Source organism: Solea senegalensis, linkage group LG4, assembly GCF_019176455.1.
Source record: "Solea senegalensis isolate Sse05_10M linkage group LG4, IFAPA_SoseM_1, whole genome shotgun sequence".
In the NCBI taxonomy this organism is placed as follows: domain Eukaryota; kingdom Metazoa; phylum Chordata; class Actinopteri; order Pleuronectiformes; family Soleidae; genus Solea; species Solea senegalensis.
In genome coordinates, this window is record NC_058024.1 from 21369841 (window position 1) to 21383395 (window position 13555).

General features: G+C 38.6%; 1 protein-coding gene across 2 annotated transcripts in view; it reads right to left on the reverse strand.

The window, feature by feature from the left end:
• The window catches only part of iars1 (isoleucyl-tRNA synthetase 1), a 42521-nt gene that overhangs the window by 11708 nt on the left and 17258 nt on the right, over positions 1-13555 (reverse strand). For both annotated transcript variants that reach the window (XM_044023886.1, XM_044023887.1), the window contains exons 14-25: positions 12488-12614; positions 10170-10243; positions 9038-9232; positions 8613-8699; positions 6992-7075; positions 5041-5185; positions 4420-4540; positions 3807-3898; positions 3411-3488; positions 2558-2679; positions 212-314; positions 25-108 (exon numbers count right to left, since the gene is read on the reverse strand). In XM_044023886.1, coding sequence (XP_043879821.1) covers positions 25-108; positions 212-314; positions 2558-2679; positions 3411-3488; positions 3807-3898; positions 4420-4540; positions 5041-5185; positions 6992-7075; positions 8613-8699; positions 9038-9232; positions 10170-10243; positions 12488-12614 — 1312 coding nt within the window. The remainder of the gene's footprint in view (positions 1-24; positions 109-211; positions 315-2557; positions 2680-3410; positions 3489-3806; positions 3899-4419; positions 4541-5040; positions 5186-6991; positions 7076-8612; positions 8700-9037; positions 9233-10169; positions 10244-12487; positions 12615-13555) is intronic.

Below are 13555 nucleotides of genomic sequence, written 5' to 3' on the forward strand. Positions count from 1 at the left end.
ATTACAAAATAATAGTTTACTTACTTCCAGGATGTATTTCTGCAGGGCCTGGATATTTTTCAGAGCCTCTGGATCCTGGTGAATAACTACAACCTCCTTCAGTGGGTACTAGAATACAGACACATTAATATGGCTGAATAAAATATAATTTATTCACAAAACATTTATTATTATTTACAACTCACAGTGCATAAGCAAGTTAAGTGGATACCTTGACAGGCAGGGTCTTCCTGTCTCTGATCACTCTGCCCAGTTCAATCACAGACTGCATCTGAGAGACGGCACTCTCAATGCGCTTGTCAATTAAACTCTCCCTGGAAAGCAAAAGAGAATCTGAACATCACCACTCCATAATCTGTGGTACATTATTGACAACATCACAGCACTAACCACGAGCAAGCGTGGGAGAGAGAGAGTTCAAATTAAACGTTAAAACGTAAACAACCAATTGCAAGACCGCTATATGGCCGACCTCTTTCTTGAAAGAGAAACTCTTCTTTTCAGGATAATTGCGTGAAATTCTGCACATTGCAGGTGCATTTCACAGCAACTCATATTTCACTACTCAATCTAAAGGCTAATTATAGTGTATTACATGTTTACTATCACAGGAATGGAGAATCAGGTCAGAATATCAGCACCAACTCTGAAACAATCTTACACGGGTGCATATACGCACCGGTTGTACGTTTATTCCCGCAGTGTGCTTCCTCTTTTGTGCATACACAATTGCACTAAAATGACAGAAGAGAACCTGAGGGACAGCCAATCATTTAATGAGCTAATTGAGGAGCAGCTGTTCCCCACTGCCACACTGGTGGCTGACCTTTGGGAGGAGAGTGAAGTCGTCCCATTTGACAACAGAGGGTAGAAGCAGCTAATAATGCAGCAACTTTGAGTGCCGCTCAAGTGACAGAAGAGATTATATGAACCATTAAAACAACAACAAACTATTATCCCTCTGCTAAATCAAATGTGTATTTAATTATGCCATCACTTTTTCTTTTGGCATTACAGATGATGCAATTAAAAAAGAAATTCTCCCAGGCATCAGCAGTAGTGATTAGCCACCAAGGCACACATTTGACTGCAGTAATTGAAGTGAAGGGGATGAAATGATCGTATTTTATGAGCAGCATCAATTTTCAAGGCTGACAATCAAGGCAAGGAGTATTTCTAGGTCGCTGGTAGAAGCAAAAACACACTGAGCTGTTTAGAAAAGTGAGATAAGATTTGGTAGATTTTTTTATACATATTTTTGGAAAAGATTGCAGTGAACTTGGAACAAGGCACAAGGATTTCTAACCCTTTCTCCGTTATAGATGACCTTGGTTAGAAGTGACTTTGTGCCTGGGTGGAAAATGCATTATCTTCATTTTACCATGCAGAATCAATGAGTTGTGAGCTGTATTTGACAGATCAATAGAAAGAAAAATAATCTGCCAAGAAACTCCTCAGGCCCAAGCTTTTATCTGGAGAATCCAATCAATCTATTAAATTAACACATTCCTATTATGTAAACCATCACCTTATAAATACATCACAGTGGTTATTACAAAACTAGGATCAGAGTGACAGAAGAAAAAATCTCAGAGGAAGACAAGGAGGATGAGATGAAGCCAAGGAACAGCAGGAATGAAGCAAAGACACCGAATAAAAGCACAAACCACAGCTGCTGTAAAGCCCAACATGTCTAGAAACTGTGGACTCTCAAGCTTCAAAGGCATCTATTCTGTGGAGTTCACAGTGTGATATAATTGGGGTAAAGTAAGGCACACACTCTGGGTGAACCTGATTATGCTCTCTCTGGATCAGTAATGGTTATTGTCTCGGTCATCCTGCAGCAGCAAAAGGTAATTTCTCTATAAGGTAATAATGGCAGCTCTAAAACCAAATGACCAATGTTATGTTCACAAGTTTAAAATCTTCAGTCAGCATAACATTAATATTTCTTTCAATGTGTTAATGGAGGTTAAAATCACTGCTTAAGCCACCTCTGCTGCATAAAATACAAACCAATTTCCTGCCAAACTTCAGCCTGATGTGTAACCAGCAGTGTAGCATTAAATTTCACTTTGATGTACATTTTCTCACTAGTGATTCCCATACATTGTTTTATTTTCAGTAGGTCACTCACGACAACGTCAACAATAGCCACTGCCTATAGTTTTTCTATTGTTTCTGGAAAATTTCATTGTAAAGTTGCCTACGATTGGATTTATTTGTCACAAAGTACTTCAGAATTAAATTATCTGCAGTCAAACCACCAACTAATATAATAACACACCTTATGCAACATCAGTTAATAAGGACTTTAGTCCCAAGTGGAGTTTTGATGGTTTTCTTCCTCCAAGAACTGAAAACTGTTATTTAAATTCTGGTTGTGTTTTGTGTGTCATGTCCAATCCTGTCAGTGCATTATTATTACATTATTGGTATAGTACACGAGAAAATAAAATGAATAGGAAAAGCAGTATGGTGAGTGGGGGCTAGGTCAGGGCAGTGAACCAGTCGTTGGCTTTCATATTAAAGCATTAATGAAGAATTTTTTCCCAACCTGACTTGGGGCAGCATGAGATAGTGGATGCTGCTGGTGTTCTTGTCGTCAAAAGAGGTGGGGTCAATGAGGTGACTCAGATTTTGGTACATCATCTCTGTAATGAAGGGTGTGAATGGAGCCTGGAGTAAAGGAGGAAAGATTATTAGAAGCTCTGTATTGTGGCTAATTTACATTTGCTGACATACAGGTCTTAAAGGTCAGGAACCACAATAAAACCACAACATAGAACACAGGCTTTTCTTTCTCAGATGATGCAAAAGTTCAACCTTAATTATGCCAGAGTGTGGTTTCTTTTAATGTAATACTCTTCTGTTTCCACCACTCGTACAGCTTACTGCTGATCTGTATTGATCTGGGTTACACTAACTGCCTCAAAGCATGCTATGCGCCTCACATGCAAACATCTTTAATGTATTATAAATAAAAACGCCTACTGCTCATGCAATATTCATCCACCATGCCAGCACACACGTTTGCACAGAGCTATTCTTCTAAAGACACTGCACTGACTTCCATTCATTTAGACAACCTAAACAAAGCATTGTTGAGGTTAAGGACCAGTTAATGCCTAACCCCAACCTTAACCTAAACCCAAATCAAATCTTAGCTGCAGAAATTAGGTTCTGCCTCATTATGACCATTTTTGATCTCCATGAGGACTATTGGTCCTGACATGCTCAGTGTTTATACCAGCAAACGTCCTCACACTGTAACAAAAACAAGTACACTCACACGTACAGATATAATTCATCTTGCACACACAAAAGCAAAACTGGCACCACAAGACATCTCTTAATGCTAACAATTTTCCCTCACTCACACAGGGTCTCACACACACAATATGACTCACCATCAGCCTGCACATGGAAAACAGAACGCTGAAGAGGGTTTCCAGCGCCCACAGGCAGTCCTCGGTGCCATTCTCTCCCTACAAAGTTCACACACAAACATCAAAATATTCAGTCCTCTCAGAGGTGTCAAATGATGATAACACTCGAGCAGAGGGCGGTGCATGGATCCGGAAACCATATCAGTCATGTGTTGACCAGGAGGGCCAAAAACATACATAATGTCCACATATCAAGGCTGTGATGAAGAGATTCATTATTAGTACTGCTTCCATTAAATGTGGGAATTTATGAGCTGAACAAACACTGCTGAGAAACTATGAGCTTTTGCCTAAAACTTGCACTTTCCATCCTTAGAAAATATAAACTACACAAATAAAGCACAAGCGTTATCTCACCTTCAGACGGCGTCTGTTGGTTCTCACGTACCAGTTGGTGAGCATGTCCACAAACTTGACCAGGCGAGGCACGACAGTGTAAAGTCGGTAAGCTATGAAAACAAATGAGCATAGGAGTAAATATACATGTTTATGATCTCATCAACTTCATGCTGCAGGAGAGACCTGAATAAAACAGATGAAGGAGAAAAAAAACAACATAAGAATTTGAAAATCAAAACAGGAAGGTTGCCAGAGAGGATGAGTTAAAGATATTTGTCATTTTCTTGGTTACACTCCTTTACAATCAGGGTTCCTGGAAGAAAAGTGTGTGTATATGCTTGTATTTGTTACCTCTTTAGGACCAGTAGTCCAGAGGAAGACTAAAACCTGGTTGAAATGCGGTAGAACCTTATGTCTGAGGAACTGGTTTTAGGCTATATTATAATTAGTAATTATAATTATTATATATAATATTTGAATTGTGGTTAGGCTGAGGTCAGGTTTCGTACTGGTTATGATTAATGTTAGTGATAATGCTTTGGTTAGGTTGTCCAAAGGAATAGAACTCAAAAGCAGTGTCCTGAAGAAGAACAGCTGTGCAAATCGGTGTGTATGTGTGTATGTGTCGTACCATCCATCTCAGCCTTGAAGAACTGAATGAGAGACTGTGTGAAGGACTGAATCCATTTGTCCATGATGTTGTCGCTCTGCTTTGCTGTGCTTTCATTGTACAGAAACAGAATATCATCCTCCTGACAAAAGAAAAAAAATACAAGTCAACTTAAAAACACACTTGGAGAAGAATGCAAAATGCCATGAATCTGGAAAAACCATCTTCAAGTAAGAAAACAACTACAACTTTGACATTTTTGCCACTTTGGGGATGAATGTGAGTTTTACTGAGCTGAGTTTAGTTTAGTTAGGTTCCTATATATCTGCTTTTCTTATCATATGTATAGTTCAGCTTAAACGGGCCCATTTATCTGATGGTCAAGGTCACACCTGGACTGGTCCTATAGGAAAAATGATAAGCTAATAAATTGAACTATAAAAAAACTTGTGATACTCCAAAGACTGAAAGCTGCAAACTGCAGCGGATGCAGAAGGTTTTTTTCTTCTCTATAGGTGGCAGAGATGACAGCACTCATTTTGTTTTTTGTTCAGGAGCAAATGACTCCTCACTTCAAAAGACTAATGTCAATAGCAGACCCTATATTAATAATGACTTTGTGTTACTTTCTTAACAAATTACCTTCTGCAACCTCTGTACGTTCTGCACCAGAAAGCGATAGGCGTTATACCACGGCAGGAAGACATCTTTCAACACATCTCGCACACCGTCCTCTTTGAAACGTAGATTCTCTGCCCTCACTACAGGAGAGTTGATGAGGTACAGTCTACAGAGACAAAGACAGCGAAGGAGTTTGTAAGTAAAAAATATACAGGAAGGATCATAAATGACAGCATACAGTGCGTACACAGGTAAAAAGGGTCCTGGAAAATGTGGTGTGTATGAGTGATGTTTGAGTTTAAGGGTTTTGCATACTGTATATAAATGTTGAATGTTACTGTAGAGAGTAAATAATTAAAAGAGAGTTTGTTTCACAGTTCACACCAAGCAAACATAACTCATTTTTGAAGACACAAACAGATAAAGTACTTAGAAAAACACACATAAGTATAGTATAAGTTAAGTATAAGTAAAATTTTAAGATACCCCAGGATAGTTATTTAGTAAAATGTTTTGTTTGGACTGGAATGATGTGACGGAAAGTCTTACATATTAGCAAACTGTCAATAATTTTAACTCATACAACATGTGTATGTCTTGAATAAACATGGCATAACAGAACTTTTTCCATTACAGATATTTGTCTACATGAGTTAGTAGGACAAAAACAAGTTTTACTAGTAACATTAATTATGGTTCCTCTTCAGGTTTAAGAGAGCCATGCAGACAACTTAAGTGGATAAGAAGCTGTTGTAATGTACAAAGATAAACATACAAAGCCTGATATCTTTTAATGTTATAAAAATGTAAGCAACCTGTGGTAAAGGTACATCACTGTCAAAAATTCCCCACTAAGCTTGGTTAAAAACATTAACAATTTCCTTACAAAGCGTTTCAAGCAGCAGGTAAACCATGCAGAGTACTGCGAGGGAAACATTGATTAAAAATGTATGTAGCCTCTCACTATCAGGGGAAAAAGGCAAAAAGAACTGCTTTTGGTTAAAATACTCTTTCAAATATCTGACCAATGTTTTTGAGGCTTCTCTTGTTTTTCAGGGAATGTCTAAAACTTGCCACAAAACTCACATCTATATGGAAACTAAGACAGTTAAGGAAAACTGCACTTGCCCGATGCAAGCTACAGAGCTGTCAATCATACCTCAATCTGACAAGTTTTAAATCTAGGTTAAATGTCCTGCTATTTTGGCCAAAAGCAAAATGAAAATGAATCTCTTCTCTCCAACAATAATAAACAAGATAATCAATATCACTTCAACAGATAGTGGAAGGCATCAGCACACTGGGATGGACTGGTGGTTAGAAAAGGCTTGCCGTTTCTGAAGGCAAACAGACATGATGCAACACATTGCAATAAGCCATGAGTGATTAAATAGCAGCAAATCCATGATAGAATTATCATAAAACATACAGACAGGATCATCTGCTTTAGAATGTGTCTAACCTCCCCATGGATGGTTGTCTTTTCAAATATCCAGGTTTGACAGAATATAACTCAGTCTACCATTTGTTTTATTTGCAAATAAATTGAGTTCTTGCTATAAAAAAAAATTCATTTCGAGACAACAGAAACAAAAGAGGGAGAGAGTTGATTAGACACAATCTGTAACCTTTTACTCCTCTCTAAAGCTGATCTTTCTCAGTGTAAATGTGAGCATATGGTGCAACTGCAGAGTGCTTTATTCATTAGGCCATATGGCTACAGCACCCTTGCTGCTCAAGGCAAAAGGAAGAATGTATGATGAGGAAATATATAAATATATAAAGACATATTTACATGGGTGTGTAATATGTGTGTTAAGTTTCTAGTTAGGTGTAGATGGTGCCTCAAACCTTTTATAACCATGCCTACTATAAACATAAGGCAGTTTAACACACACACACACAAACACCCCTGCCACCCACACACAGATTCAGAAGCACACATTTGCTCACATCCAAGCACACAGCCAACCTGAGGGCATCAGCTCCATAGTTCTGTACTATCAGCCCTGGATCTGGGTAGTTCTTCTTGCGCTTGCTCATCTTCTGTCCATCGCTGCAGGAAGGAGACAAGCAAAGACATTTATGCACAGACACACTCATGCATGCACAAAACTGCATGTTAGAAGCCAGGCACTTGGTATTCAAATAAGTCCTTCCAGGTCAGCAGGCCTGTGAGTAAAGTGCTGCATTTAGACCCCGGGGCTGAGGACAAGTAGCCCCGTTGTAAAATCTCTCTCAGAGTGTGGAATGTTACAACTATGTGTATAAAAATGCAATGTAGTCTTCTGGTTTAAGCCCTGTAAGTAGGAATGAAGTAGCAATTAACCACCAGGTGGCGACTCCACTTGTGTGGTTGCAAAAAAGAGCTCAATTGGAATGGAAGTCCATGGGAAAATGAGCTTACTTCTCACTTGCTTTATAATGTCAGTAAAAATTTCACTGAAGAGTTAATTGTCTCAATCACTCGTTTCAGGTGTCACTAGTACATGATTTCTTTTTTGTAAATTATGTTCCCATTTAAAAGAAAATAGATGAGAAAGCTAGGCACATGAGTGTACACTTGTCATGACATGACACTGGTCAAATCACGAGGAGATGGATAAGCAGAGGAAAAAAGATGGGTAATTAATGAAAAATGGTTGTTGAAAGAAGGGGAAAAGAGGAGAGGAAGGGCCTGTCACTGAGTATAGATTTATTTTCTTACTGCTACAATTTGTCAAACCATTCATACCCATATTAAACATGCCACACAGTTGATAAAAGCTGCATTTATATCATTGATATTCTGCTACTTGGCATGTGCAGTGTTAAAGATCATAAATACACACATACACACATAAAAAGCCCATCCTAAGTGACATCATCATTTCAACAAAAGCTACTTCTCCTCCTTCTGTAATCAGATGTCTGCACACCTTATGGTTGCAGTGTAGGGAGACATAAAACACATAAAACATAAAGCACGTCTGTAAAATAGGTTTGAAGTTGCCAAAGGGCTGGCAATAATCTATGCATCGGTTATTATTTAAGGCCAAAGCCAACAATGAACTGTTTAACAAAATATGACTCAAAGAATTAATTAATGTTTATTTGGACATGTTAAAAACTAACTACCTAAATATTGATAAAGCTTTGTTTTCAGTGCCTTTCACCACCACCGTTAATACAGTATTAACAGCCACACTGTGAGCCATGGTCTTGTACTTATTCATCAATACCAGTATATTTGAGCATATGCATAATAGCATCCTTCTGGGTTTAATGGTCACAAACAACCAGCAGTCGAACATAAAATTCCCTTGAGTTTGAGTAATGATTGCTAAAAAAATGCTGCTTTGAGAAATTATATAAAAACAAATTACTGATCTGACCATTTAACACTTTCATAATAGAAATAAATGGGCTTGGGGTGTGTGCATAAGCTTAGGATAGCTGGAAAATACAGCGAGAGATTAAAAAATGGTGCTAACATTTGCCTTTGTTGCGACTGAAAGATCAAGAAAGAAAGAAAGAAAGAAAGAAAGAAAGAAAGAAAGAAAGAAAGAAAGGAAGGAAGAAAGATTTATTTCTTAAGAAGTCAGTGAACTGACCTGGCAAGGACCAAACCATTAACGATGACATTCTTGAAGGGTGGTTTGCCAAACAAGGCTGTGGAGAGCACCAACAAAGTGTAGAACCTGCAGGAGACAAAATACAGCAAGTGTGACTGAATATAATAATTAATTAATTTGAGGGAAAATTAAGAAAAAACAAAGTAATGTAACAAAATAGTTTTTTTAAATTTTTTATTTGGCTGTTCTGCATCATTTGATACTAATCCATCAAATCAAATCTTTCACATGAAGAGTCAACTGCTTGTTTTCTCTGTGTTTATCCACTCATTCACTCTGTGCTCATCATTTCCCTCATTGAACTCAGCAGGGAAGTATGTCTTCTGCTTCTCATCCGTCACCCTCTTCCCATAAATCACTCCATTCATTTCCTCCACCTAGCTATCCATTTATTCACAGCTCACCATCCCCTTGTCTGGTCAATGCCCTCAGCGATGAAGTCTGCAGGGAAAGTGTCCTCAAAGTCCTTCCTGTTTTCAAAAGGGTAGTGGACCTGGGCGTACGGCATGCTGCCACTCTCAAACCAGCAGTCAAACACCTCCGTGACCCTCCGCAGTGTGCCCTTACCGAGCCGGGACGGGATTGTCAGACTGTCAATGCTGGGCAGCAAAAGTGTAGGTAAGAGAAAGGGAAAGGAACAGAAAGAAAGTGCAACTGTTGAGAGTGATGGAGGCAATAACAATTTGACCAGTTATGTTTAAGTTTTACGAGTGCCATGGGGAACCATTTACACATCTGTACAGTGTATAGATCGGCAGGCCTATAGTCGTACTGGCAGCAGTCCAGATCAACAATTTTATAGTCTTTCACAACAGGGAACGAGGTTTAAAAACAGAGGTGCTCATGTTGTGGTGAAACCCAACACAATAAGGTCAGTTATTGCTTTGGGTCGTGTTTTTCAGACACAAGGATGTGGATTAATTTTCTCCAAACCTGCTGAGGTTCAGCGTGAACAATTGTTTCTTCAGAAAAATGACATAAAAAAAGAATAATAGATCAGCCTAGGTTTGCAGTAATTAAAGATGTCAGTTTGTGTGAAATACTGGTTAAATGTGGGTCAAATGTGTATTCTGAACAAAGAAAAAAAAAATATTAAAACAAAAATATTGGGTTAGGCTTATTGGTTTTTACTTTTTTCCCCCCTTCAGCTGCAACCAACTACACAGTCAAAGAACTGTAGGCACCCTGGTTTATAAACTGCAGATTACACCTTTGGTGATCTATAAGCCACTAAAGCTGCTTCATTTCACAACTCTACCACTAAGAGCCCAGCTGCTGCGCCTACAGAGGTAATGGAGAGTATCAAGCAGGGATTTTTCCAGAATGGGCACTACTGAGTACATTTGGAGTAGTATACCATGATTTGTTTTAAATGTTCATCTTAAAATACATGAAGAGCTATTAATTTCAGTAGTAATCAGGACTGATTGTAAACTATCCATTAAATCACATTAGAATCATATACAGGTGCAAACAAGACACAGAGAATAACCATATACTGTCTATAATAACCTTGGTGGTTGATTAGTCACTTACTTCTCCCGATGAAGATCAGTTACTTTGACCCCAGTCAGTTCCTCCAGTTCAGCCATAGACCCAACACACACCACCTGATGAATTCACACACATGCAAATACAGTAAATACAACACAAACACAGTGATCTATATAACAAAGCCCTAGGAGAAAATAAGCCAAGAAAATTACAAAAAATATAATGTGCCAAAATATTATATATTTTCAGTTTCCAGCTGAGACTTTGCTTCTCGTCCCCGAGGAATATTTTTTAACTCATGGTTTGGGTGAAATTCTACTACAGTCCAGTTAACTGTAAAATTAAGACGAAAGACAATGTAATTTGTATTATGCCGTGTTAGCAGGCTTTTCCATTCTGCTGGACAAAAGCAATTTTCTTTGTGTCAGTGTATAATGGGAAAAATCACCCCTCCACTTTATTTAAATAAAAAGCTTGACATCTTTCCCAGTGTTTAATTGAAGGACAATACTGCCCATTAACAAGTTGCTTTTTACATTTTCTATATTAAACAGTTGAGATTTAACATGTTAATAAATGAGCTTCAGAGGTGCTGATAGGCAAATTGGCAGCCTTTTAGACAAAGACCTTCCAGACTGCAGAGCAGTAACTTTATTTTTATCTGACAGTCATCACAGTACTATCATTACATTACATTACATGTCATTTAGCAGACGCTTTTATCCAAAGCGACTTACAATGGAATTGAGTACAATCAGCCAGGGGTGGAGTCAAACTTGCGACCATTGCGACCATGATGTCTTTCGCAAACAGGGTATCGGTCTTAACCACTGAGCCACTCCACCCCCAGCCCTATCACAACCTTCTTGTTTCTCATCTACATTTCAAGAAAAAAAATGGATAAATACAACGACTTCAGTTCCTGGCCATTAAACCAATTAATTCACAAACATATTTAATGCATTACAAAAGCAAAACACCTAAAAGTAGGCCTACTTCAACAAACTTCATGAGTAACTTTACCTTTAAAATTAGGGTAAAGTGTGTTATCTGGTATCCTCAGAGAATTATCCTGTGTCTCTGCTCTAGTTTTACCACAGCAGCAGGTATAATGGCCCAGATACAGTCCGACACACCACCATCAGACACACAAAAAAAGACAAAAGTAAAAGAACCCCAAAAAGACAGGGCAGAGAGAGGGACAGCGAGAGAAAGTGAGAAAGAGAGAGACAGAGCGAGAGAGAGAGAGCAAAAAGAAAATATAGTGAGAGAAGGAAATCAATCACACACACAAACTTCAGGCTTCAGTTAAATAGTTTTGTGTGTGTTCTGCCACTCAGGGCTGTGTAAGGGAGACACCAGGGAGCAGAAGTGTTCTGGATACAGTCACAAATACTATTTCCAGCAAGCAGGTCACTTGCTGACCTTCTTTCTGCCAGGGGAGCAACACTTTTTTTAAATGTTTAAACAACCTAATTCAGATCAGTCAGTTCCACGTTGTAATCTAGATTTGACAACAACTACACATTCCAAGACACGTTTACAGTTTGGCTCATTTCTACGCAGCCTCACATTTTTTTTCCCCATTGATCTTCGTCTGATAATGTTCATCCCTACTTAACTCACTTTACGCACATTACTCCCTTCCTTATTTCTTCATTGGCTAAATTTATTCCAACACCTCCTTCTCCTCCATTCCCATGTTTTCTCCCTGTGTCTACTTTCCTCTTTCTCACCAATTGCTGTTTGTCTTGAGGAGCTTTGAAGTGAGACTGAAATGGCGTGAAGAGAACCAAACACATTTTGGTTCGAGTTTATTTGCTGTTTGCATTAATTATTCATTCATGCAATGAGTTTATGGAAGCACTCGGTAATTGCGCCTGAGGCAAGCTGACTCTAACTGCAGTAAGGAGTCACGCTATACTCTCTAGTTTGACACCATGGTCACCTCATTCAACAAGGCCAGAAAGTCTCCTACACAAACCTCCACAAACAGAAAAGCACCAGATATACTAAATTATGCAAGTGTCCAAAAACACCCTGCCAATTTATGAAAAGAGCTGGATTTCTGTACCATCACAGAGCAACCTTCTTTTGGAGAGACACAAGACTTTTTCCATAGACCCACTTCTAATGTAAATGAAACAGAGAGTTATAGAGTTCAAATTTTCAATTACACCAACTCATGCTTGGCCCACATTAATCTGAGTACTACCAACACTATGATTTGCTTCCTTAGAAAAGAATAACTATCTTGGTATTTGGACATGACACAGACAAAATGTGTGATCTATCTATAGGACATAATGAATAGAAGTATTCATTAAGTGCAACAGAGGATTAAAAAGTGTTTTCCTGACCTCCTCAAAATCATCGCTGACCCAGAGTGGGATTGGCGTCCCCCAGTAACGGTTCCTTGAAACTGCCCAGTCACGTGCGTCTCTCAGCCAATTCCCAAAACGCTTCTCACGCACAAACTCTGGAACCCTAAAGAAACAGAGACATCATCACAAGTGTTAAGCTTTTAATTACGAAAACACGTCGGGACAATCAAGTCTGTATAAAGTACTCCCCTGAAAAGGAAACAACAGTTACATCACTGTCATATAACAGTCAGTGTATTAAATGTTGAATCTGCATTGGTCTATTATTTTCAATGAGCTTCTAAGCTAGTTTTCAACTATAGCGACAAAGTAGTAGTATGATTAGACTGCGTTCCCTTTATTAAGTGGGCATTATTTTCCTTTTGTTCATGTTAAGTCCCAAAAATAAACTGCACTACACTCTTTATGAAGCACAAATGCAAAGGTTAACATCATCTTAAAAGTATCATTATTCTTTGCACCTCTACCCTATTTTTCTTCAACATATTTCTAGTTTTAATCCACCATCTCTTCATCTTATCCCATTTATCACTTTTTCCCTCTCCCTGTTCTCTTAGTGCCAGGCTGTGTTGCTCAGAAGAACTCAGGGGAAGGGGGCGGGTGGGGATAAATCGTTGTGAGGATCCACACGCCAAGCAACAAGTCCATCAATTCACATTTGTAGGAGGCATTTCTATTTAGGACTCTAATATATCAATTTAATGATTTTTTTTTCTTTTGCTGCCGCACTCCACCACCATCCGGCCACTTCTCCCCCATTCACCCTTCCCTGTTCTGTGCTTGTGATAGAGACATAGGCCCCCCTTTATACCTTTATATTTGTGATTCTATTGCAATCGGATAGCGTCTGAAAACTTGCAAGTACAGGTGTAAATACACCAGAGACACATTAAGGACGGATTGTTATCTAATCTGTCAAACCACTTTCGGAGGTTGTTGGAGACACATTGTGAGTCTGAAGTAATTTACCAGCTGTGTTAAGAAAGATCAAATAAACAAATCACTAAGAATATGTTAAGTCTCTCATCAGCTAAATTAACTACA